We start from the raw sequence: 22,421 nt of genomic DNA, 5'->3' as shown, positions 1-22,421 counted from the left end.
CGAAGGGCTGAAGGAAGGACATTCCAGGCAAGGATGAGAACAGTGGATTTGGGGCTTCAGCGTCAGGTAAACAGGAGTTTTAGATCCATCTTCGCCTCATGATCTTGTCAAGTTGTTTCACGTATCCAAGTCCATTTCCTTATTCACAACATGAGGATAATATCTACTTCATAGAATTTAAAGGTTAAATAAAATAATAGAAATAAAATGCCTGGCAGTTTAATGCATTGACACTGCCGTAAGTGATGTAAAGTCTCCTCTTCCTTGGTTAGCTTATTCTGAGTCCAGTTGGATCTCTGTGCTCTCTCCTTACCAGAGTCTAGTTAGAATTGTTGCCAGTTAGTTGGAATATCCTTGAAAAACATATTTAACTTTCCTCTGTTTCAATCCTTATCACTAGAAGAATAAACCATGTTGATTATCTCTGAGGGGACATTTTTTTTAGGCTTAATTAAACAAACATTTAGATCATCCTTTAAAATGTGCTGGATGATTATGCTTATACTAGCCTTCTTTTTATATATCCCCAGGGACATCTTCAGACGATATGCATAAATCACTCAGTAAGCAAGTGTGTATGGAGAGCTTAGTGTATGCTTAGTACAGAGGTTGAGTTATTAGAACCAGTCCCATGGTAGGGAGACTAGTAAATTGTGGTGGCGATGTTTTTCCTATGATTTTTTTTTTCTATACATTCACAGGCCAGAAGCTGGGCTTACAAGGATTCTCTAAAGGAAGAAGAAAATAAGAAATTGCAAAAGATGAAGGAGGAACAACGTCAGAAGGTAGTCACAAGACCTTATTGCTCACTGCTAATTGTTTGATTGTAGTACTAGATAATTTTTAAGGTTTTCTGAACAGAAATACTTATATATATGAAAATTGTGAAAAAACCCATTAAATATAAAAGGTGAGATTTTGGTGTGTTTTAAGAGTATGGTGGGGTGTGGTCAAAACTTTGGGTCAAAACTCTCATGACACTTAGCCTCATGGGGTTTGCCATCTAGTATGTGTGCTGGAGGGAGGCCAGCAGTTTGCAGAGAAGTTCTGATTTGCAAAATGTGATCACTGTCACTGCCATTTTTTCAAACCAAAGATGTATGAAATTACAAATCATGTCCAGAGAATAATGAATAATAGATATCCATACAAAGTTATGAAACTGGCTTAAATGTTCACCTAAAAATACACCTGTTATACAACAAAAGATACTCCACACATATATACGAATTTGTGAGGTATTCCAAATTATTTTGAGCAACAGAAATCAGGGAAATGAAGGCAGAGCTTCGGAAGAAGAGCACTTAAAGGGTAATTCTCGTTAGAATCTAAAACTTCTGGTATGTTGACTGAAAACATTCAATGTTGTGACTTGATGGTCATACCTGCCTTTCCTACATCTGCTCAGATGGGGCCAGCGGCTCCTCAGCAAGGGATCAGATGATGATCAGTGGTTAGCTCCAAGGCACCACCTCATTCCAGATCCTTTAAAGAAGCAAAATAGACTATTCAGCTAGTTGGACACCATTACCTTCCCCATCATTATTTTCCAACTTGCCATATTGGTGGCTAATAAATCCTGTCCTTTCGTCCAGAATCTCTCTCAAAGCCATTTCTTCATTTGTACAATTAACTTGACTTCTAACTCCCATTTGATTTCCTTGATTCAGTTCAAATTATTTTCCTTATGCCTTTGCTGCACAACATAATTTATTATAGCAATTGTGTGTAAAATCGTTTTATGAAATAGGCTGTATGTATCGTCACTGCTATAATTTGACCCTTCTAAGTGCTACCCTCCTTCCAACAGTGGTCCACCCCTTCCTTGTTTGTTGTTTCTGCCAGCATGCAGTCTAAATGACTGTGTCACTCAACTGCTTTGTGCATAGGAGGTAATAATTAAATCATTGAAGGAAATAATGTAAGTTGTGTATTTAGTTATTAAGTTACTATGTAAAAAAGGAAGAAACCAGAAAACATTTTTATTCCTTGGTGTTTTTTTAATATCTTTGTTTTGACAAAGACCTCATAATGAAAGCACAATTAAATAATATTATAGTAACAGTCAGCAGTAATTAGCACATAGAAGCTAAGTCTGGTATATACTCGTGGTGTATTTTCAATAATGTCTGTCAAGTGATATGTAAATGTTAGTCTGTTTCTGTGACCTTCGAAGTCAATATCAAGTCCTGAGGTGTTTAGATACTGACGAGAATGTTGTGAAGTCAGCGTAGGATATGATTTATATAAAAATAACTTCTAGTGAATTTTAAATAGTACTTTATAAAGTTTGGGGGCATATTTGGAACGTGAAAACCATTAAAAGTAGAACATTTCACAAAGAGAATGCTCAACAGATTAGAAAATCAGATCTGGGATTTAATTTTCAGGTTGAGCAGTTATTTTAAACAGTGAGAATTAAGCTTTTTATTTCTTAATCTTGTTTTTCTTCTAGAGTTAGACAAATATTGATACATACATATTTTCTGGTTATTGACTGAGCGTATGTTTCTTTTGCATAAATTATTTCCCTTTACTTACTGTAGCTTTCAGTAAAATGAATAACTTTGACATACACATAATTCCATCATTAGAGTTTTCAGTATCAGTAGAATACATAAGGGTATTTACCTTATTTTTATTTCTCTTCTTTTTTCCACTCTATTATTTACATGTCCACAGAAGGGCATTTCTTGATTGGTAGAGTCTCATTCCGTATCACTTCAATGATTTAGCTTAAAAAATAAGGATCATGTTTATGGTAAGAAGATACAGGAAAAAAAACATGTATAACATAACATCTATTCATGTGTTTGTTCTTTTCATTCATTCAACAAATATTTAGTGAATTCCCGCTATGAAGTGAGTCATCAGCAAATAACCTAGGTTAGGTTGAGATGATAGCACATTTATTTTATTCTGTGTCTCTTTCATATTCTTTCATTACTCTGGGAACAGTAGGTTCTTCCTTAAGGTTACCCTTTCAATATTTTACATTTGATTCAGTTTCTTCTAGAAATTTTTTTATAATTCCCCTTTCCCCCTATACACTCAATATGTTCTTCTCTTTTCACTACTTTGTGTGTGTGTGTGTGTATGTGAACAGTTACACTTACTCTTGCCTTTCTAAAATAACCCCTTCCTTGATTCTGCTATCCTCAGAGATACTATCTTTTCTGCTTCTACCAGAAAAAAAAGACAAAGACAAAGGTAATCTTCCTGTAATCACATATTTATTAGCCATTTTGCCCTTTGTTCCTTATGTTCTGGTTTATATTTAGCAATGATCATACTGAAACTGCTCTCCAAAGGTAAATCCCTTCTGACCATTCAATTCAGTGGTCTTTTGCAATCCCTGTCTCTCTCTCTAACTCTGTAACAGTATTTAATACCACTTTAAAACTTTCCTTTTCTGGCTTTTTTTTTCACTCTATTACTCTGGTGGATCTACCTCAGAGTAATCTATCCCAGTATTCAGCCAGCCAGCCAGCCAGCCAATCAACAAACATGTATTGAGCTCCTATTATATTTGGAGTCTTTTGTAAGATGCTAGAGCAGGATAGACCAGAACCCTAACCTCCCAAAGTTTACTTTTTAATGGAGGAGATAGACAATTAAAAGGAGACAGAGAAATAAAACACTATATTTTTAAATTTATAGTGATCAATCACTTTGTAGTAATTAATGCTGTGAAGGGATAAATTGTGTGTTGTGATAACTTCAGGGTGATGTATTGAATGCTATCGATTGCCTGCCTTTCTCTTAAAACACTGATTTTTTTTTCCTCAGTATACATTTTACTTGGCATGGGCCATGTTTCAGAGAAGGCAGGCACTTCCCGGGTCCAGGGATCCAATCCAAAAGGGTCTAACTGCTCCTGGGAGTTCCATTCTCCTCAATGTGATTGGTTCAGCTATGGACATAGGAAATAGTTCCAACCAATGAGACTTACAGGAAACCTGTCACTTAGTTCAGATTTTTATCAATATGAAATGGACTAGTCTTCCTATTCGGTGATTTTCAGCTTTATTTCTTTTTTTGTCTTTTTATTTTGTCTGATTCTAATATTTTCTCTGCTAGCTTTTTTGTTAGAATTTGGCGATACCTTTTTCTATCACTTAATTTGAACCTCTCTGTGTCATTTGGTTTAAATTATATTTCTAGTGATAAAAAGTGGCCGATTTTCTTTTTACCCAGTATCATAGTCTCTTTTAATTTAGTATATTCTCATTTATTGTGATTACTAGTGCTTTTGCACATATTCTTGGTACATAATTTACTTTGTAGCTATATTTTCTTGTTTTCTGTTCTTTATTTTTTTTTTTTGACTCTTTGAATTTTCTCTGTTCCATTTATTTACCTTTCCTCTTTTCTTTCCTCTCCTCCTTCCTTTCCCCTGGCTCCCTTCCCCAGTAGTAAGAAATTTCAGTGTTTTTATTATTTTATTTTTTACTTTCTATAATTTATTTATTTTTTATAATTTACATCCAAGTTAGCACATGGTGCAACAATGATTTCAGGAGTAGATTCCTTAAGCCCATTACCCATTTAGCCCACTCCCCCCCACACACAACCCCTCCAGCAACCCTCTGTTTGTTCTCTATATTTAAGAGTCTCTTATCTTTTGTCTTCCTCCCTGTTTTTATATTATTTTTGCTTCCCTTCCCTTATGTTCATCTGTTTTGTATCTTAAAGTCCTCATATGAGTGAAGTCATATGATATTTGTCCTTTTCTGACTAATTTCTCTTAGCATAATACCTTCTAGTTCCATCCACGTAGTTGCAAATGGCAAGATTTCATTCTTTTTGATTGCCAAGTAATACTCCACACACACACACACACACACACACACACACACACACACATACCACATCTTCTTTATCCATTCATACATTGATGGATATTTGGGCTCTTTCCATACCTTGGCCATTGTAGATATTTCTGCTATAAACATTGGGGTGTATGTGCCCCTTCGAAACAGCATACCTGTATCCCTTGGATAAATACCTTGTAGTGCAATTGCTGGGTCATAGGGTGGTTCTATTTTTAATTTTTTGAGGAAACTCCATACTGTTTTCCAGAGTGGCTGCACCAGCTTGCATTGCCACCAGCAGTGCAAAAGAGATCCTCTATTTCCGCATCCTCCCCAACATCTGTTGTTGCCTGACTTGTTAATGTTAGCCATTCTGACAGGTGTGAGGTGGTATCTCATTGTGGTTTTGATTTGTATTTCCCTGATGATGAGTGATGTTGAGCATTTTTTCATGTGTCGGTTGGCCATCTGGATGTCTTCTTTGGAGAAGTGTCTATTCATGTCTTTTGCCCATTTCTTCCCTGGATTGTTTGTTTTTCGGGTGTTGAGTTTCATAACTTCTCTATAGATTTTGGATACTAACCCTTTATCTGATATGTCCTTTGCAAATATCTTCTCCCATTCTGTAAGTTGCCTTTTAGTTTTGCTGATTGCTTCCTTGGCTTTGTGGAAGCTTTTTATTTTGATGAGGTCCCAGTAGTTCATTTTTGTTTTGGTTCCCCTTGCCTCTGGAGACATATTGAATAAGAAGTTGCTGCAGCCAGGGTCAAAGAGGTTTTTGCCTGGTTTCTCCTCGAGGATTTTGATGGATTCCTATCTTACATTTAGGTCTTTCATCCATTTTGAGTTTATTTTTGTGTATGGTGTAAGAAAGTGGCCCAGGTTCATTCTTCTATGTCGCTGTTCAGTTTTCCCAGCACCACTTGCTGAAGAGACTGTCTTTATTCCATTGGATATTCTTTCCTGCTTTGTCAAAGATGAGTTGGCCATACGTTTGTGGGTCCATTTCTGGGTTCTCTATTCTGTTCCATTGATCTGAGTGTCTGTTTTTGTGCCAGTACAGTACTGTCTTGATGATTACAGCTTTGTAATACAGTATGAAGTCTGGGATTGTGACACCTCCAGCTTTGGTTTTCTTTTTCAACACTTCTTTGGCTATTCAGGGTCTTTTCTGGTTCCACACAAATTTTAGGATTGTTTATACTAGCTCTGTGAAGAATGCTGGTGTTATTTTGATAGGGATTACATTGAATATGTAGATTGCTTTGGGTAGTATTGACATTTTAACAATATTTGTTCTTCCTATCCAGGAGCATGGAATATTTTTCCTTTTGTGTGTGTGTGTGTGTGTGTGTGTCTTCTTCAATTTCTTTCGTAAGCTTTCTATAGTTTTTAGTGTGTAGATTTTTCACCTCTTTGGTTAGATTTATTCCTAGATATTTTGTGGGTTTTGGTGCATTTGTAAATGGGATCAATTCCTTGGTTTCTCTTTCTGTTGCTGCATTAATGGTGTATAGGAATGCAACAGATTTGTGCATTGATTTTATATCCTGAAACTTTGCTGAGTTCATGGATCAGTTCTAGCAGTTTTTTGGTGACATCTTTTGGGTTTTTCATATTGAGTATCATGTCATCTGCGAAGAGTGAAAGTTTGACCTCCTCCTGGCCGATTTGGATGCCTTTTATTTCTTTGTGTTGTCTGATTGCTGAGGCTAAGGCTTCCAGTACTATGTTGAATAACAGTGGTGAGAGTGGGCATCCCTGTCTTGTTCCTGACCTTATGGAACTGAGACCTTAAGCTCTTAGTTTTTCCCCATTGAGGATGGTATTAGCAGTGGGTCTTCCATATTTGGCTTTTATGATCTCAAGGTATGATCCTTCTATCCCTACTTTCTTGAGGATTTGTATCAAGAAAGGATGCTGTATTTTGTCAAATGCTTTCTCTGCATCTATTGAGAGGATCATGTGGTTCTTGTCCTTTCTTTTATTTTAGTATATGTGCTGCCGAAGCGAGCACTGTCCTTTCTTTTATTGATGTGATGAATCACAGTAATTGTTTTGTGGATATTGAACCAGCCCTGCATCCCAGGTATAAATTCCACTTGGTCGTGGTGAATAATTTTTTTAATGTATTGTTGAATGCAGTTGGCTAGTATCTTGTTGAGGGTTTTTGCATCCATGTTCATCAGGAAAATTAGTCTATAGTTCTCCTTTTTAGTGAGGTCTTTGTCTGGTTTTGGAATCAAGGTAATGCTGGCTTCATAGAAAGAGTTTGGAAGTTTTCCTTCCATTTCTATTTTTTGGAACAGCTTCAAGGGAATAGGTGTTAACTCTTCTTTAAATGTTTGGTAGAATTCCCCTGGAAAGCCATCTGGCCCTGGACTCTTGTTTTTTGGCAGATTTTTGATTACTAATTTGATTTCCTTACTGGTTATGGGTCTGTTCAAATTTTCTATTTCTTCCTGTTTCAGTTTTGGTAGGGTATATGTTTCTAGGAATTTGTCCATTTCTTCCAGATTGTCCATTTTATTGGCGTATAATTGCTCATAATATTCTCTTGTTATTGTTTGTATTTCTGCTGTGTTGGCTGTGATCTCTCCTCTTTAAATCTTGCTTTTTATTTATTAGGGTCCTTTCCTTTTTCTTTCTGATCATACTGGCTAGGGGTTTATCAATTTTGTTAATTCTTTGAAAGAACCAGCTCCTGGTTTCATTGATATGTTCTATCATTTTTTTTTTTTTTTTTTTTTTTTTTGGTTTTGGTAGCATTGATTTCTGCTCTAATCTTTATTATTTCCTGTCTTCTGCTGGTTTGGGGTTTTATTTGCTATTCTTTTTCCAGCTTTTTAAGGTGTAAGGTTAGTTGTGTATCTATGACCTTTCTTCCTTCTGTAGGAAGGCCTGGATTGCTGTAAACTTCCCTCTTATAACTGCCTTTGCTGTGTCCCAGAGGTTTTGGGCTGTGGTGTTATCATTTTAATTGGGTCTATGTACTTTTTAATTTCTTCTTTAACTTCTTGGTTAGACCATTCATTTCTTAGTAGGTTGGTCTTTAGTTGCTAAGTATTTGTTACTTTTCTACACTTTTTCTTGTGGTTGGTTTTGAGTTTCATAGCATTGTGGTCTGAAAATATGCATGGTATGATCTCAATCTTTTTGTACTTGTTGAGGGCTGCTTTGTGTCCCAGTATGTGATATATTCTGGAGAATGTTCCAAGGGCACTGGAGAAGAATGTGTATTCCACTGCTTTAGGAAGAAGAGTTCTGAATATATCTGTTAAGTCCATCTGGCCCAGTGTGTCATTCAAAGCCATTGTTTCCTTGTTGATTTTCTGTTTAGATGATCTGTCCATTGTTGTAAGTGGGGTGTTGAAGTCCCCTACTATGATGGTATTATTATCAATGAGTTTCTTTAAGTTTGTGATTAATTATATATTTGGGTGCTTTCACATTTGGAGCATAAATGTTTACAATTGTTAGGTCTTCTTGGAGGATAGACCCCTTAATTATGATATAATGCCCTTCTTTATCTCTTTTTACAGTCTTTATTTTAAATTCTAGATTGTCTGATATAAGTATGGCTAGTCTGGCTTTCTTTTGGTGACCATTAGCATGATAGATGGTTCTCCATCCCCTTACTTTCAATCTGAAAGTGTCTTTAGGTCTAAAGTGGGTCTCTTGTAAACAGCACATAGATGGATCTTGTTTCCTTATCCATTCTGTTACCCTGTGTCTTTTGATTGGAACATTTAGTCCATTGACATTTAGAGTGAGTACTGAAAGATATGAATTTATTGCCATTATGTTGCTGGTTTAGTGGCTACGAACTCCTTTAATTTTTGTTTGTCTGGGAAACTTTTAATCTCCCCCTCTATTTTGAATGACAGCCTTGCTAGGTAAAGAATTCTTGGCTGCATATGTTTCTGATTCAGCACATTGAATATATCCTGCCACTCCTTTCTGGCCTGCCAGGTTTCCGTGGATAGGCCTGCTCTGAACCCGATCTGTCTTCCCTTGTAGGTTAAAGACTGTTTTTCCCTTGCTGCTCTCATGATTCTTTCCTTGACTGAGTATTTTGTGAATTTGGAAGTGATATGCTTTGTTGATGTTTGGTTTTTGTTGGATCTAATGGGAGTCCTCTGTGCTTCCTGGATTTTGATGTCTGTGTCTTTCCCTAGGTTAGGAAAGTTTTCCTCTATGATTTTCCCTCATAACCCTTCTACCCCTTTTTCTCTCTCTTCATTTTCTGGGGCTCCTATGATTCCGATGTTGTTCCTTTTTAATGTCACTGATTTCTCTAATTCTTAAATCATGCTGTTTTGCCTTAGTCTCCCTCTTTTTTTCTGCTTTATTGTTCTCCATGAGTTTGTCCTCTATATCACTGATTCACTGCTCTGCCTTATCCATCCTTGCTGCTGCAGCATCCATGGAGATTACAGCTCAGTTATAGCATTTTTTATTTCATCCTGATTAGCTTTTACTTCTTTTATCTCTACAGAAAGGGATTCTAATCTGTTTTCAACCCCAGCTAGTATTCTTATTATTGTGATTCTAAATTCTGGTTCAGACATCTTGCTTGTATCTGTGTTGATTAAGTCCTTGGCTGTCATTGCTTCTTCCTATTCTTTTTTTGGGGTGAATTCCTTCACTTTGTCATTTTGAAGGAAGAAAAGGAATTAATAAGGTAAAAAAAAATTAAAATTAAAAAATTAAAACAACACAAAATAAATCAAATAAAGGATGCTTGATCTTAGGTGTGTTATGGTCTGGTTGTTGAAAGGAGCTTGATAGATTAGAGAATAAAGGGAAAGATAAGAAAAGGAAAAAAAAGGAAAATGTTTGAAAATTTGAAAAAATGAATACAGTGTAATAGAATAAAATGAAATTGTGGCAGTATAAAAATAGAATTTGAAATATTTACAAAAAAGGAAAAAATTTAGTGGAAAAAAATTAAAGAAAAATATTTTTAGAAATGGGAATAAAAAATAAATTTTTTTTCTTTCTGTATTCAAGTATAAGAAAAGAAAAGAAAAAAAAATTGAATAGACGGACCAGCAAACAAACTGAAGTACAATTGAAATTACATCAATTTCCCCTAGAAGTCGAACTATGAAGCACTTTGTAGTCCATAAACTAAGCAGGTGGAGAGACTTGTGTTGTTCCTGAAGGGCAAGGTTGGCCAAGTTGGGCAGGGCTTAGTGTAATGGCTCCATTCTCCACTAGATGTTGCTGCTCAGCTTACTGGGGTGGATTGTTGTGGTGCCTGTAAGATGTGTATGCGCATGTGTGGGAGGGGGAAAAATGGCCTCACCCAGCTACCCAGTCTCTAGTATTAGAACTCTTTGCTCTCCTCAACCAGCAATCATGCTCTTTTGTCTCTGGCTTCCATCCACTCCCCGCTTCTACACTGTCTGTGACCAATCTGTTAGGCTGCCAGGCGGCACTTCCCTCCTAAGTTTTATCTCAGCTGCGGCTGAGTTTCCCAACCCCTCACCTCTGAGGGACTGTGGCTTTGACCTGCTCAGTCCCTCTATGGGAGCGTCTCACTAAGCAATAGCCGAGTACCAGCCAACCCCCAGGAACATTTGGGAGACCGTGCTGCTGATGTCCAGAGACTGCGGCTGGGTGCTAGCCCACTCAAGAAAAAGTTCCACGATCATGTAGCAGCGGTGTTTTGGGGGTTATGGAAAATCTCAACACACATCTGGTGCCAGGTTTCCCCCTTAATGTCCTTGTTCCAGCACCAGGTAATGTGGCTGTTCTCTGGGGTTCACTGGGACCTTTGCCTGTGGGGCTGCTGAATAGCCTCTACCAGATACCCTCCCAGCAGGGCAACTGCCTCTGCCCATGTGGCCTGAGGACCCCTCGGACCTGGCTCTCTGCTCCTGGAGATTTTCCATTCCCACCAGAGCACCACCAGTATCGAGCTGCGGAGTTTCAGACTCTGCACTCCCTGTTTATAGAGTCTTAATGGGATTTAAACTCTCTCCTTTCTCCTTTCTCCCTTTTTTTTCCAGTGCCTTGTGTATTCTTTCTTTTCTCTCTAGCCGCTTTCGGATGAGGGGCGGGGGGTGGGGGGCAGTGAGGGGGGTGCTTTCCATGCTCACCCCTCTCTCTGTCCTCTCTCTGCAAGCAAAAACAGGTCCCTGCCCTCTGTGGCTGTCTCCCCTGGTTCACCTCTCCATGCTGCTGGTACCTGCAGAGTTCTGTGGTTCAGGTTGTGCGGATTGTTGTGTTAATCCTCAAATCAGTTTTCTAGGTGTGCAGGATGGTTTAGTGTTGATCTGGCTGTATTTCAGGGATGAGAGACACACAAAAAAAACTTCCATGCTGTTCTGCTATCTTGGCCCCTCCACCTCAGTGTTTTTATTTTTAATCTTGTATGACCTTTGACCCATTTAATTTCAAAATATATATCTCACTTTAGGGAAATGTCTCTTTTATGTTTATTCTACTCTATCGTCTCTGTTCTTTATTTCTGGGATGTGTATCAAATGGATTTTGGAAATCTGTTCTTTATATATCTTAATTGTTTTCCTGATACTTTCTGTCCATTTGGCCTTTTTCATTGCGTTCTGGGAGAAATCTTTGATTAGATCATCCAGCTCACTAATTTATTTCATAAGTTTCCATTCTGCTTATTTGGCACATGTATTGAATTTGTTTCTTTACCAAGATTGCTGATTTGTTCATGACCATGTTATGTTTTAACAGTGCCATATTCTTTCTAGTCTCTTCATTGAGGGTAATTACACCAACATTAAAGTTTTCGATTTACTATTTTAACTGTACTCTTTTCCTTTCCATTTTAAGTTTTATCTCCTGTGGTTTTCCTTCTTAAATGTACGATTCTTGGTTATCTTCTTTCTTTGGGCGTGCTGTCAAGTGGGGTATGTGGGAGCTCGGCTTCTGGGAGGAGTAGCCTCTTTTCCTCCTATAGTCAGTAGGCGTCAGGGACATCGTCCCGTTTCTCTGAGCCCAGACACCCCTCCTCTATTCACTGGTTAGCCAGTGGGCCATGTCCGTGCTGTCTCCTGTGTAGTGCAAGTGTGGGAGGAGAAAGGGCCCCGTTCCTAGCTGCTCTCACTGCACTTCTCCAACTCATCCTCTTAATGACCACCTCAGTATTCCCTCCTGGAGCTCTTTCAGAAGCACAGCTAACTCAGTCCAGTTTATCCTACACACTTGTTTCCCTGTGTAAGTTATCCTGCCTCCTTCCTACCATTCAGGAACTTAAACTTCTGATAGGCCAGTTGCACGTACCGATTTCGCATGTTTATTGACTTCTGTGTAGCCATTTGGAAAGTAAAAACAAGCCAAAAAGTAAGAAAATACTGAAATAATTGGGTGGCAGAGAAAATTATTATAGAATATATCAAAAAATTATGACAGCATTTTATGGGGCGTGCTTGCAAAGTTGTATTTTGAGATGTTGTACTCAGAAAGGAAAAATCATAGCTTTTAAATCCAATCAGTACTAAAAAAGAAATGAATTAAGCACCCAATCTAAGAATTTAGAACAAGAACAATAAACGACACTGAAGGAAGTAATTAAGATAAGAAACATAAATTAATAACAACCTCAAGAAACAGCTGTTATAAAAATCCAACAGTTTGTTTTTTGATAAGGTCGCAAAATGAACAAATCTATGGCAAGTCCAATCAAGAAGAGATGAGTAAAAATGCAAATATGCAACATTAGAAATGAGGAGCCAGGACCGTACATTTGGAAAAGATTAAGCTTATATTACTAGAGATAATGGTATGCTAATAATTTGAATATGTGGATTAAGTGAAAGATTTTATAGGAAAATATAAAACTCTAAAATGACTCAGAGTTAAAATACATACAGACAATTGCAAATGCATGTGATCTGTAAAGTTTTATGAGAATTACTCTCCCTCAACAAGCTAAACTTGGAAAATTTTACAGGCAAGTTCATTGGAATTTTCAAGGAACAGTTTTTTTTTTCCTATGCTTTACAAATGGTTTTTGAGCAAGGAAAGAGATTAATGTAGAATTAATATTGAACTCGAATCTCTGTATGTCACAGCCTGATAAAGGGAGCACAAACATGGAAACTTGTAGAAATTAACATTTGAAAGAAAACTTTAGTTAATGATATTTTTTTCTCTTAGATAATTTACTAAGGCAAAGTAAGGTTTATTCTAAGAACATAAAGATGACTAGCTATATGTTATAACTTTTTATATCTTTTCTCTCCAGTAGGGTAGGTTATGAAAGAAAATCCATTGGATTTTAGCAACAACAACAAAAACAAGCATTGATAAATTTTAATCTTTACTACTAATTAACAACAAAAAAAATTATCATGAACTAGATATTTAAAAGATTGTGTTAACATACATATAGTTTTCCAAACCAATAACCAACATTAATTCAATGGTGAAATATTAGAGCACTAAACAGTATCAGGATATCTGCAACACCTACTACCAACCAGTATTGTTCTGGAAATTCTAACCTAGTGCTTCATGGGTTAAAGTTATTTGATGGAAAAAAAAAATTTTTTAAAGCTGAAAACTCTTAACATAGCGTGGAACAAAGTTTGGGAATTGTTTTAGCTAACTTGATAAGGCAAAAATACAAAACGGACCTTTTCTAATTATTGGAAATAAGTTATTATTTTTGGGTGAGAGCAATTTGCCTGTACAGCCTAAGAGAGTCTACTGAAAAATGATTAGAACAAATGAAATAAAAGAATTGGTTATAAAATAGAGGAATCAACAACTTTCTCAAATATCAGCAAACATTAATTAGAAAATATAATAGAATAAAAAGTCCTTATCAAAAGGCAACTATGTAAAGAAATTACTCCATTCCCTCCCTTCCAAAAAAAAAAAAGTGAATAAGCCAAGAAAAAACCCCAGAACTTTCCTATGATCGTGTCAGTTTGAATAATATAGAGATGGGTGATGGTTCCGAGTGGTAAAATTCAATATTGTCATAACTATAGTTCTGTTCAAGTTAATTTGTGAGGTTAGTGCAACTCCAATAAAATTTTCAGGGGAATGAGGTGGTTTGAAAAGACTGTTTCTACATTTCAACCATGAGAATAATCACAAGACTAAACAAGAAGCTTTACAGAATATGGATAATAATTTGTGTGTGTGCTGGGGCAAGGAGAGCTTAAGGTATTAGCTGTTTAAAAATATCTGAAACTCCCTTGTACTGCTGTGCATAAGAGGTGAACTGAAGGGCTCTTTGACAATATCAAATTACAGTTTCCTAAATGTGAAAGTATGAGGTATAAAAGGTGTAAGTTTGTTGTGTGGAAATAATCAGAGGTCAGAGATGAACACAAGGTGTACATACAGTGTTGTTTATTTTCAAAATGATATTACTGGAAAGTTTGAAACCATTTGTTCAAGAGGTAAGAGAGGATTTTGAAGTTCAGAATACCATGGCGCAACTGCTGTGTTTTTTTTTTTTAATTTTTTTAAATTAAAAAAAATTTTTTTTCAATATATGAAGTTTATTGTCAAATTGGTTTCCATACAACACCCAGTGCTCATCCCAAAAGATGCCCTCCTCAATACCCATCACCCACCGTCGCCTCCCTCCCACCCCCCATCAACCCTCAGCTTGTTCTCAGTTTTTAAGAGTCTCTTATGCTTTGGCTCTCTCCCGCTCTAACCTCTTTTTTTTTTTTTTCCTTCCCCTCCTGCAACTGCTGTGTTTTAATGACATGGGAATGTGATCACCCATATAAAAATGAAACAAATAAGTTTTATTAAAAACAGACTCTGGGTGAATTTTGAAGGCTGCCTCTTCTTCTTGTACTTTGTGCAGATTATTTCATCCCCCTAAGCTTTATTACGTACGAGAGTTATTTGCCCCGTGATACTGTTTCTAGGGTCAGCGGAGAGAAAGATTGTAGAAAGTTTATCTTAATGCCTGGCACGTGATAAGCACGTGATAATGCGACCTGGGGTGCTGATAGGAAGTTATAATCTGTGTGTATAAATCAAGAGATGAAGGAAATACACTGACATGTTATCAGTAGAGAGATTTTATGAGTGATTATTATGTCTGGCTTTATCGCTTCTGTACTTTCTATGCTTTCTACAATGAATAAGTAACTTTTATGAGAAATATTTTTTTTAAAAGAAGAAAGTTGACAGGCAATATTTCTGGGCTGAGAGAGAGCTGTGTGATTCAATGATTATTAGTAGCTGGAAGTCCATATGTCTTTAGATTAAAATGCTAGAACTAACAATAATTAGTAAAAGGGGAATGCCCATTATTGCTATTTTTTGACTCCCCTACTTTACCCATTAATATTTACTTCCTCTGATTTGGTTATCTCCTCTTAATTTCTTGAAGTAGTTTCCACTTTGTTCCCCAGTGAAGGCCATCTTTGCCCTTCTGGGCAAAGGTATTCCTGTGGGGGGCCCCAAAAGCAGGAGTTCTCTGAACTGCCCCCTCCCCCTGGAGCTCTCTCTCTTCTATTAAAAAACATTCAAAGGAAGGGGTTCTTTAACATGACATCACCTCTCCTGCTTCCACTGTCCTCTTCCTCTTGAGTTGAGAGAACATCCTCTCCTGGGAAAAGTTTGTCCTGGCCAGGCGATGGCACTTCAATGTTTACATAAAGCGGTCAAGCTGAACCATGTCGGAACGCGCCTCACTGGGATTCAGACATGATTTCAAAATGACCCTATCTTCGTCTTCAGTTACTGCACGAGAGCCTTCCTCTGGAGTATCCCTTTCCTTCTGGCCTCATCAGGTTTCTCCAGTGCCCAACTTTCACACACCTGGCTGTTGTGTGGTTGACCCTTTGGTTCAATGGACCACAGAGAAGTGATTTCTACAACCTCTGGCAGGAAGTGGTGAGCCCTCTACTTCTTGCTGTTAGCTTGGCCCCGGCACTGATCCTTAGAGCTCCCCAGCCCCGTAGCCCGTCCTCTGGCAAGAGCAACCCCCCCGCCCAACACACACTCCCCAGAAGCGTGAGCAAAGGGAGAGGCATGGATGGCTGTGTTGTCTGCATTTCCTCCCACCACTTTGGCCAATGTTCACAGCAGATTCTGCTGTTAGCATCTCCAAAATGGTATTTTATTTATCCTATTACTTTAGTGCCCTCTTAAGATGGAGCTCTGTTAACGTAGGGAGACGTGGGAAGCGTGGGGAGACGTGATCTCTTTCCTCTGGGAGTCTTCACGACATGCTTGCATTGTTGAGCCACACCCAGCACCATTTACTCCTTGTTTCTCGGCATCCCTTCCTTTGTAGCCCCACGCCCTATTGCTTGAACTGGTGTTCAGCAATACATTTCTTTGGGCTCTGTCTCATCGTTGCTTCTGGGTCTGTCTCCCTCACTGCACTTTGGCTTCCTTCAGGGTGGAGCTGTGTCTGTTTGCATCTGTACTTTCAGCATGAATCCAGGTGTCTGGAAAACGCTCGCTGCTTAGCAAATCGGTGTGGAGCGGGACAGGACTTGACAGCGCCTCAGATGCCGTGTGTCACATTCCTCCTGCTTAAGGCATTTTGATTTCCTTAACGTCCAAAGCTCAGCCCTTGGAACAAGAACCACTTATTTGTATCTGTCCAACTAGATATTGCACTTCTGTATGAAAAGCCAGTAAATGAACCGAGGATGTGTTTATAAGGCATGCAGATGCATCTGCAGTGGCTATCAATTCAGCAGAACAAATGAATTAGTCGAAATTATCCTTCGTGGTACCAAAGGAGAACCAGCCTCTTCCTAGTAAATACGCTTTGCTAGATATAGAATAATAACCCTGAGTGCGGTGACGCCAGAGCCTCCCCGCTGCCATCTGGACCAATGTTCTTGCATGGTGATGCCTCATCAGCTCTGCCCTGGTTTCCCGCCTGCTCTGGGTTTTCTCCTCTCCCTGGCCTTGCTCTGTCATAGGACGATGCGTGTCACTCTCTTCCCGTCCCCCTTTCTTCCTGCCTGGCAGTTCTTGGCTTCGTAATGTAGTGTTTTTGCTTTTTTTCACCTTCATGTATTAAAAACTGTATGAATTGATGAGGATTTTTTTTAAAGTTCATTTATTTATTTTTAGGGAGAGAGCTGCAGGAAGGGCAGAGAGAGAGAGAGAAGAGAGAGAATGCCAAGGAGTGCAGAGCCCGATGTGGGGCTCGAACCCACAAACCACGAGATCATGACCTGAGCCAAAGTTGGACTCAACTGACTGAACTGCTCAGGTGGCCCTCATTAGGATTTTTAAATAGAGGAAAACCTACAGAACCGGAAATGGTCTCCCACACAGATAAACCTCTCTGGTTGGTATGAGAAAGTAATATATGCACATGGATTAAAAGTCAGAAAGCAAAAATTATATACGATGTTAAAGCTTCCTGCCCTGCCCATGCACTCCACGCTTCTCTCCCCAGCAATAATCACAGTTAACATTTTGGTGTATGTTTCTTTTTATAAAATTGTTTTAAATATGATACACATCTATAGATAAAAGTTGAAATGGATATATGTGTATCTTTTCTATTTACGCGGAACAGTCCCAAGAAAAGTGCTCTGAACCTACCTTTTTTTCTATTTATTTTATTTATTTGTCCCATAAAATTTTTTTTTTTTTGAGTATTTGACACACAATGTTACATTAGTTTTAGGTGCACAACTTAGTAAATTGATAAGTTTATAATGTTATATGTTATACATTACAAGTGTGGCCACCCTCTGTCCCAGTACATCACTATTAAAATATCATTGACTGGGGGTGCCTGGGTGTCTCAGTTGGTTAAGTGTCCGACTTCGGCTCAGGTCATGATCTCGCGGCGTGTGAGTTAAAGCCCCGCGTCGGGCTCTGTGCTGACAGCTCGGAGCCCGGAGACTGCTTCGGATTCTGTGTCTCCCTCTCTCTCTCTGCCCCTCCCCTGCTCACGCTCTGTCTCTCTCTGTCTCTCAATAATAAATAAACATTAAAAAAATTAAAAAATATATCATTGACTGTATTTTTATGTTGTACTTTTTATTCCCATGACTTGTTCATTCCATAACCGGGAGCCTTCACCCATTTTGCCCAACCCCAAACCCCTCCACTCTGGCAGCCATCAGTTTGTTCTCTGAACCTTTTATTACTTAATGTATCTTAAAGATCCCCCCATAGGTACCTCTCCTTCTCTCCCATCTACCTTATTCTTTGTATCTCCTGCATAGTATTCCATTATGTAGATGGTTTAACTTTCTGGTCCAGTTCCTTATTAATGGGCAGAGACTTTCTCTTGAACTTTTACTGTTTCAGTAATACAACTGTGACTATCTCTATACGTATATCTTTGAACAGTTCTTCAAAGGATGTGTATGTTTTACATTGATTGTTGTTGCTAAATTGTCCTTCAAAAACTAAATTGGTTTTCACTAATTTAGATGTACCACCAAAGTGCTTGAGTGTACTTGATTCCCTGTCAATCTTTTCTAGTTTTTGCCAGTATGATAGAAAAGTTTTCTCTCCTTGTTCCGATATTTCTTGGATTGTGTGTGAAGATGATGACCATTTTGAATTTATAAGCAATCTGTACTTTGTGAATTTTCTCTTCCCATCCTTTAGTTCTTTTTCTGTTTGGTTGTTGTGTTTTGTTTTTTTTTTCTCATTAGTTTAGATGAAGTCTTATCAACCTCCTCAGACCTTTCTTGAGCCTTGATCTAAAATTGTAACTGAGTCTCACCTCAGTGTGTTCAATCCTCTGCATAGGATTACAACTGGATATATTTCCCACTTGTTTGTGGGCTTCTCTTTTTCTAGAGTAGAAACTCTTAATCATGGATCTCATCTGTCTTGTTCATTATTGTATCCCCATCACATAGATCCACACCTGGCTCATGATAAGCATTCAGGTGTTGTTGAGTGAATGAAAGAATAATTGAATTAGCCTATATGGGTTATAAAAATTTTTTGTTTGTTTTCTAATTTTGTTTATGGAATTTTTCCCAGCGGCAGCTTTGAATTGTTTATGCAACCACATTTATCAATAATTTTCCTTGATGATTTCAGAAACTTCCTTGTTCCACATTTATAAATAAATTTACCTCTGCCTCCTTTAAAGACCCCTGTGGCTCCATCTTTTAGTTCAACTGTTAGACCTCTATAAAATTTATTTTGATATTTTAAAAATCTAGTTTTAATTTTTCTCACAACAGTTGGCTAGTTCCTTGTCATTCGTTGAATTGGCTCTCCTGCATGCATTTAGCATACAACTTTATGGTAAACTACATTCCCACGGGTTTCTGGCCTCAGTCAGATTGTTTTAATTGCCGCAGTTTCATGATATGTTTTCATATTTGGCGAAGCTGATCTCTCTCCTTTCTTTTCGGTTTTTCATGGTATGATTGCCTATTAGCTTTTTTCCAGATGAATTTCAGAATCATTTTGCCAAGGCTGAAAAAATATTTTAAAGCAATGCATAATAGCATTCACATATACTCAGAATATATGCCTTGTATAGTTTTTGTCTCATGTTTCGAGCTGATGAGAATTTAATTTGTTCAGAATTCATGTTATTAAACTTAGGATGGGCTGGATATCAGAAGTTGCTTGTTGGAGAAATGCATGTGAGAAGAGTTGGCATCCTTTGGCAAGAGGGATTTTGATTTAGGCTGGATATGCTCTGTTAGAACTTTGGAGTGTCAGTGGGTGCTATATTTCTGGGTGTGGCGTTTATACTTGAATGTGATGAACTCCTGACGAGTTATCCTTAATCTTAACTGCCTGTTTTGGATGCATCTTGCAAGAGACACTAGATACAAAAAAAAGCCTAAACTTTAGTCTTTATTTTGCTACTAATGAGCCATTTAGCTCTTGATAAGTTAAACTGAGTTTCTGATCTTGTTCCCTCATCTGTAAAACGAGCATAATCTGCACTCAATTCATTCACTCATCAGATAATACCTTATTTTTCTGCCTACCTTTGGGAATTACTGTAAGGAACAAATAGCAGAATTCTGGTAACATTTTTGTTTGAAAATGTTAAGTCCTGGTTAAGCATTGTTCCTTGAAAAACTTTTCATTTGCTTACCTCCAGTCCCCCTCTCCCCAAATCCCATCGAAAAGACGATAAAGGAAAAAAAAATTAAAGCCATAAGCCAGGAAGAGCAGAAAAAAAACAAAACAAAACAAAACAAAACAGGCCAGCAATTGCAGCAAAGAAAAGAAATCGGCAGAATTTCGGGAGCTGAAAAGTAGAGCAGAAAAAGCCAAAACCCATTTGCAAGATGTAGTGAGGTGCCAGTTGAAGCAGTCCCAGTGCCATTCTGGAATTGGAGGCACCTGGTATGTCCAGAGCTGGGGTTGAAAAGATGATGATGAATTGGAAGTCTAAATGAGGACCTGTAGGACCCCAGGAGCCCCTCCCTTGCCACAGTGAATGTTGGAAAATGTGGTAAAGATGAGGGCTGAGGAAGGTGATGTACTTGGGAGGGGAAGTTGGGACTGGGATGGGGGTAGTAATAGAGACATAAATCTTCTCCCATAGCAGGAAGTCAAAAGATATGTTTTTTAAAAGTTAAGACATAGAAGACTTTGCATGCTATTAAGAAGGAGGCAATTGAGAGGTGAAACTACACACAGGAATTGAAAGTGATTCTGTGGGAGGGGCGCCAGGGTGGCTCAGTTGGTTTAGCGTCTGACTCCGGCTCAGATCACAGTCTCGTGGTCTTTGGTTTGAGCCCCACATCGGACTCTGTGCTGACAGCTCAGAGCCTGGAGCCTGCTTCGGATTCTGTGTGCCACCCCCCCTGCCCCTCCTGCACTCTCACTCTGCCTCACTCTGTCTCTCAAAAATAAATAAATGTTAAGAAAGAAAGAAAGAAAGAAAGAAAGAAAGAAAGAAAGAAAGAAAGAAAGAAAGAAAGAAAGAAAGATTCTGTGGTTGATGGGGAGGACAGGAGCTTCTTCTTTTTTTTTTAAGTTTATTTATTTTAAGAGAGACAGAGACAGGGTGTGTGGGGGAGTGGCAGAGACAGCAGGGGAGAGAGAGAATCCTAAGCAGGCTCTGGGCTGCCAGTGCAGCACCCAATGCGGGGCTTGAACTCAAGAACTGTGAGATCATGACCTGAGTCAAAATTAGTGGGTCGCTTATCTGACTGAGCCACCCATGTGCCACCTTTTATTTTTGTATAAGCCTTGGTAGTATTAATAACCAGCACGTTGCTTGGTAGACTTTTAAAACTAGGTACATGTATTATAGTGACAAAAAATAAAATGAAATAAATGACTTCATGCCATTGTAGAAAAGTGAGTCTCTAGCACAAAGCTTGCATAAATGCCTGTAGAATAGTTGAGTGAATATTATTCAGTTATTTAGAAAACTCTTTTTCCCTTGTTGATGGTGCTAGATAGGAATTAGAATTAAATAGTGTGCTTTATGGATTGACAAGTAATATATGTGGAATATCACAGTATATAAAACCAGTGTCTTTATTTTGAGGACTATAGCATGTCAGAAGGCCTTTGAATAAAGTTAAAAAAAGTACAAAATGTCAGTCTGGACTTTGGATTTACTTTATACTTTTAATTAAGGAAGTTTTAGGGTTAAAAATACATGTGTTGGTATGTTTTTATCAAGACGTGTCAGTATTTTCTCTACCAGAAAATTCTCTGACTCAGGCATTAATTTATGACACAGCCCTGATAACTCTCTTCCCTTTGCCTTTTTCTGCTTTTGAGAAGAGGTTAAAAATCAGTCTGCCTCAAGGAAGGCAGTTGAGTACTGGAGAAATCCTGGCACCTAGTTCTTTGGTTTAATATCAGAAACAGAGTAACAAAGTTTGGAAGTTGCCTCTTCTAAGAGAATAATTGGAATGTCAGAAGCAGAGATCTAGTTGTAGTAACATGATCTCCTACCTGAAACAAAGTACCCCTCCAGGGAGCCCTAAGTTCTGCTGGTATTAGAAGTAACGAGTCAATAATCGGTAAGTTGGTTATTTTCCAGGATGAAGGATGTTTTACCAATGGAATTGTACTACAAAATTGAGTCCAACATTTATTTGCAAGTTACTATAAATTTTGGGGGAAAGAAATGCTAGAGAAATACCCGGAAATAGTACTGTGTGGCATTTCTTCAAGAACTAATTTGATTTTTCTTTGTAAGACACAGGTGAGTTTGACTCACATTGCATTTTCCTCTGTGTATGTTGTACCTATTAGTCTAATATCTTGAGCACGCACACTGGCTTTTTAATCTTACGATTTTACACTCACAGAGCTATTGTTTGAGGCACAATCATTTTTGCTACCTAGTTATATAAGAAAATTCACATGGAAATGGTACTTAAGTAAAAGTTTCAAAAATGAAATATTATACCAGCTAAGGTTAAATATGTAATTGATTTGGGTATCCTCTGTACAACCATGTTACTTGAAAGCCATATTTTAAAACTTTTATTGTTCGTAGAGTGAATTACTGGAATTTAACCGGCAGCAACAGGAGGAAGAGAGAACCAAAACCCACCAGGCTGAACACAAGAGGTATAAATGGCTAATAAAATTAGCATCTTTGGTTAAAACAATTACTTATAAAGTTTCTGCAGTTGTTTTAAGACATCACTATAGTTATATTGAATGTGTTTTAGAACGTGTATTACCTTTTTAATCTTTATATTA

General features: G+C 37.9%; 1 protein-coding gene across 3 annotated transcripts in view; it reads left to right on the top strand.

The window, feature by feature from the left end:
* The window catches only part of EPSTI1 (epithelial stromal interaction 1), a 98,687-nt gene that overhangs the window by 63,118 nt on the left and 13,148 nt on the right, over window positions 1–22,421 (top strand). For 2 of the 3 annotated variants that reach the window (XM_019447459.2, XM_019447457.2), the window contains 2 exons: window positions 702–785; window positions 22,213–22,286. In XM_019447459.2, the coding sequence (XP_019303004.1) occupies window positions 702–785; window positions 22,213–22,286 (158 nt within the window). The remainder of the gene's footprint in view (window positions 1–701; window positions 786–22,212; window positions 22,287–22,421) is intronic. The other variant, XM_019447461.2, reaches the window with a different exon arrangement.

This window comes from Panthera pardus, unplaced genomic scaffold, assembly GCF_024362965.1.
Source record: "Panthera pardus isolate Hobbes unplaced genomic scaffold, ASM2436296v1 HiC_scaffold_1, whole genome shotgun sequence".
In the NCBI taxonomy this organism is placed as follows: domain Eukaryota; kingdom Metazoa; phylum Chordata; class Mammalia; order Carnivora; family Felidae; genus Panthera; species Panthera pardus.
This window is presented reverse-complemented; position numbering and strand designations above follow the sequence as displayed.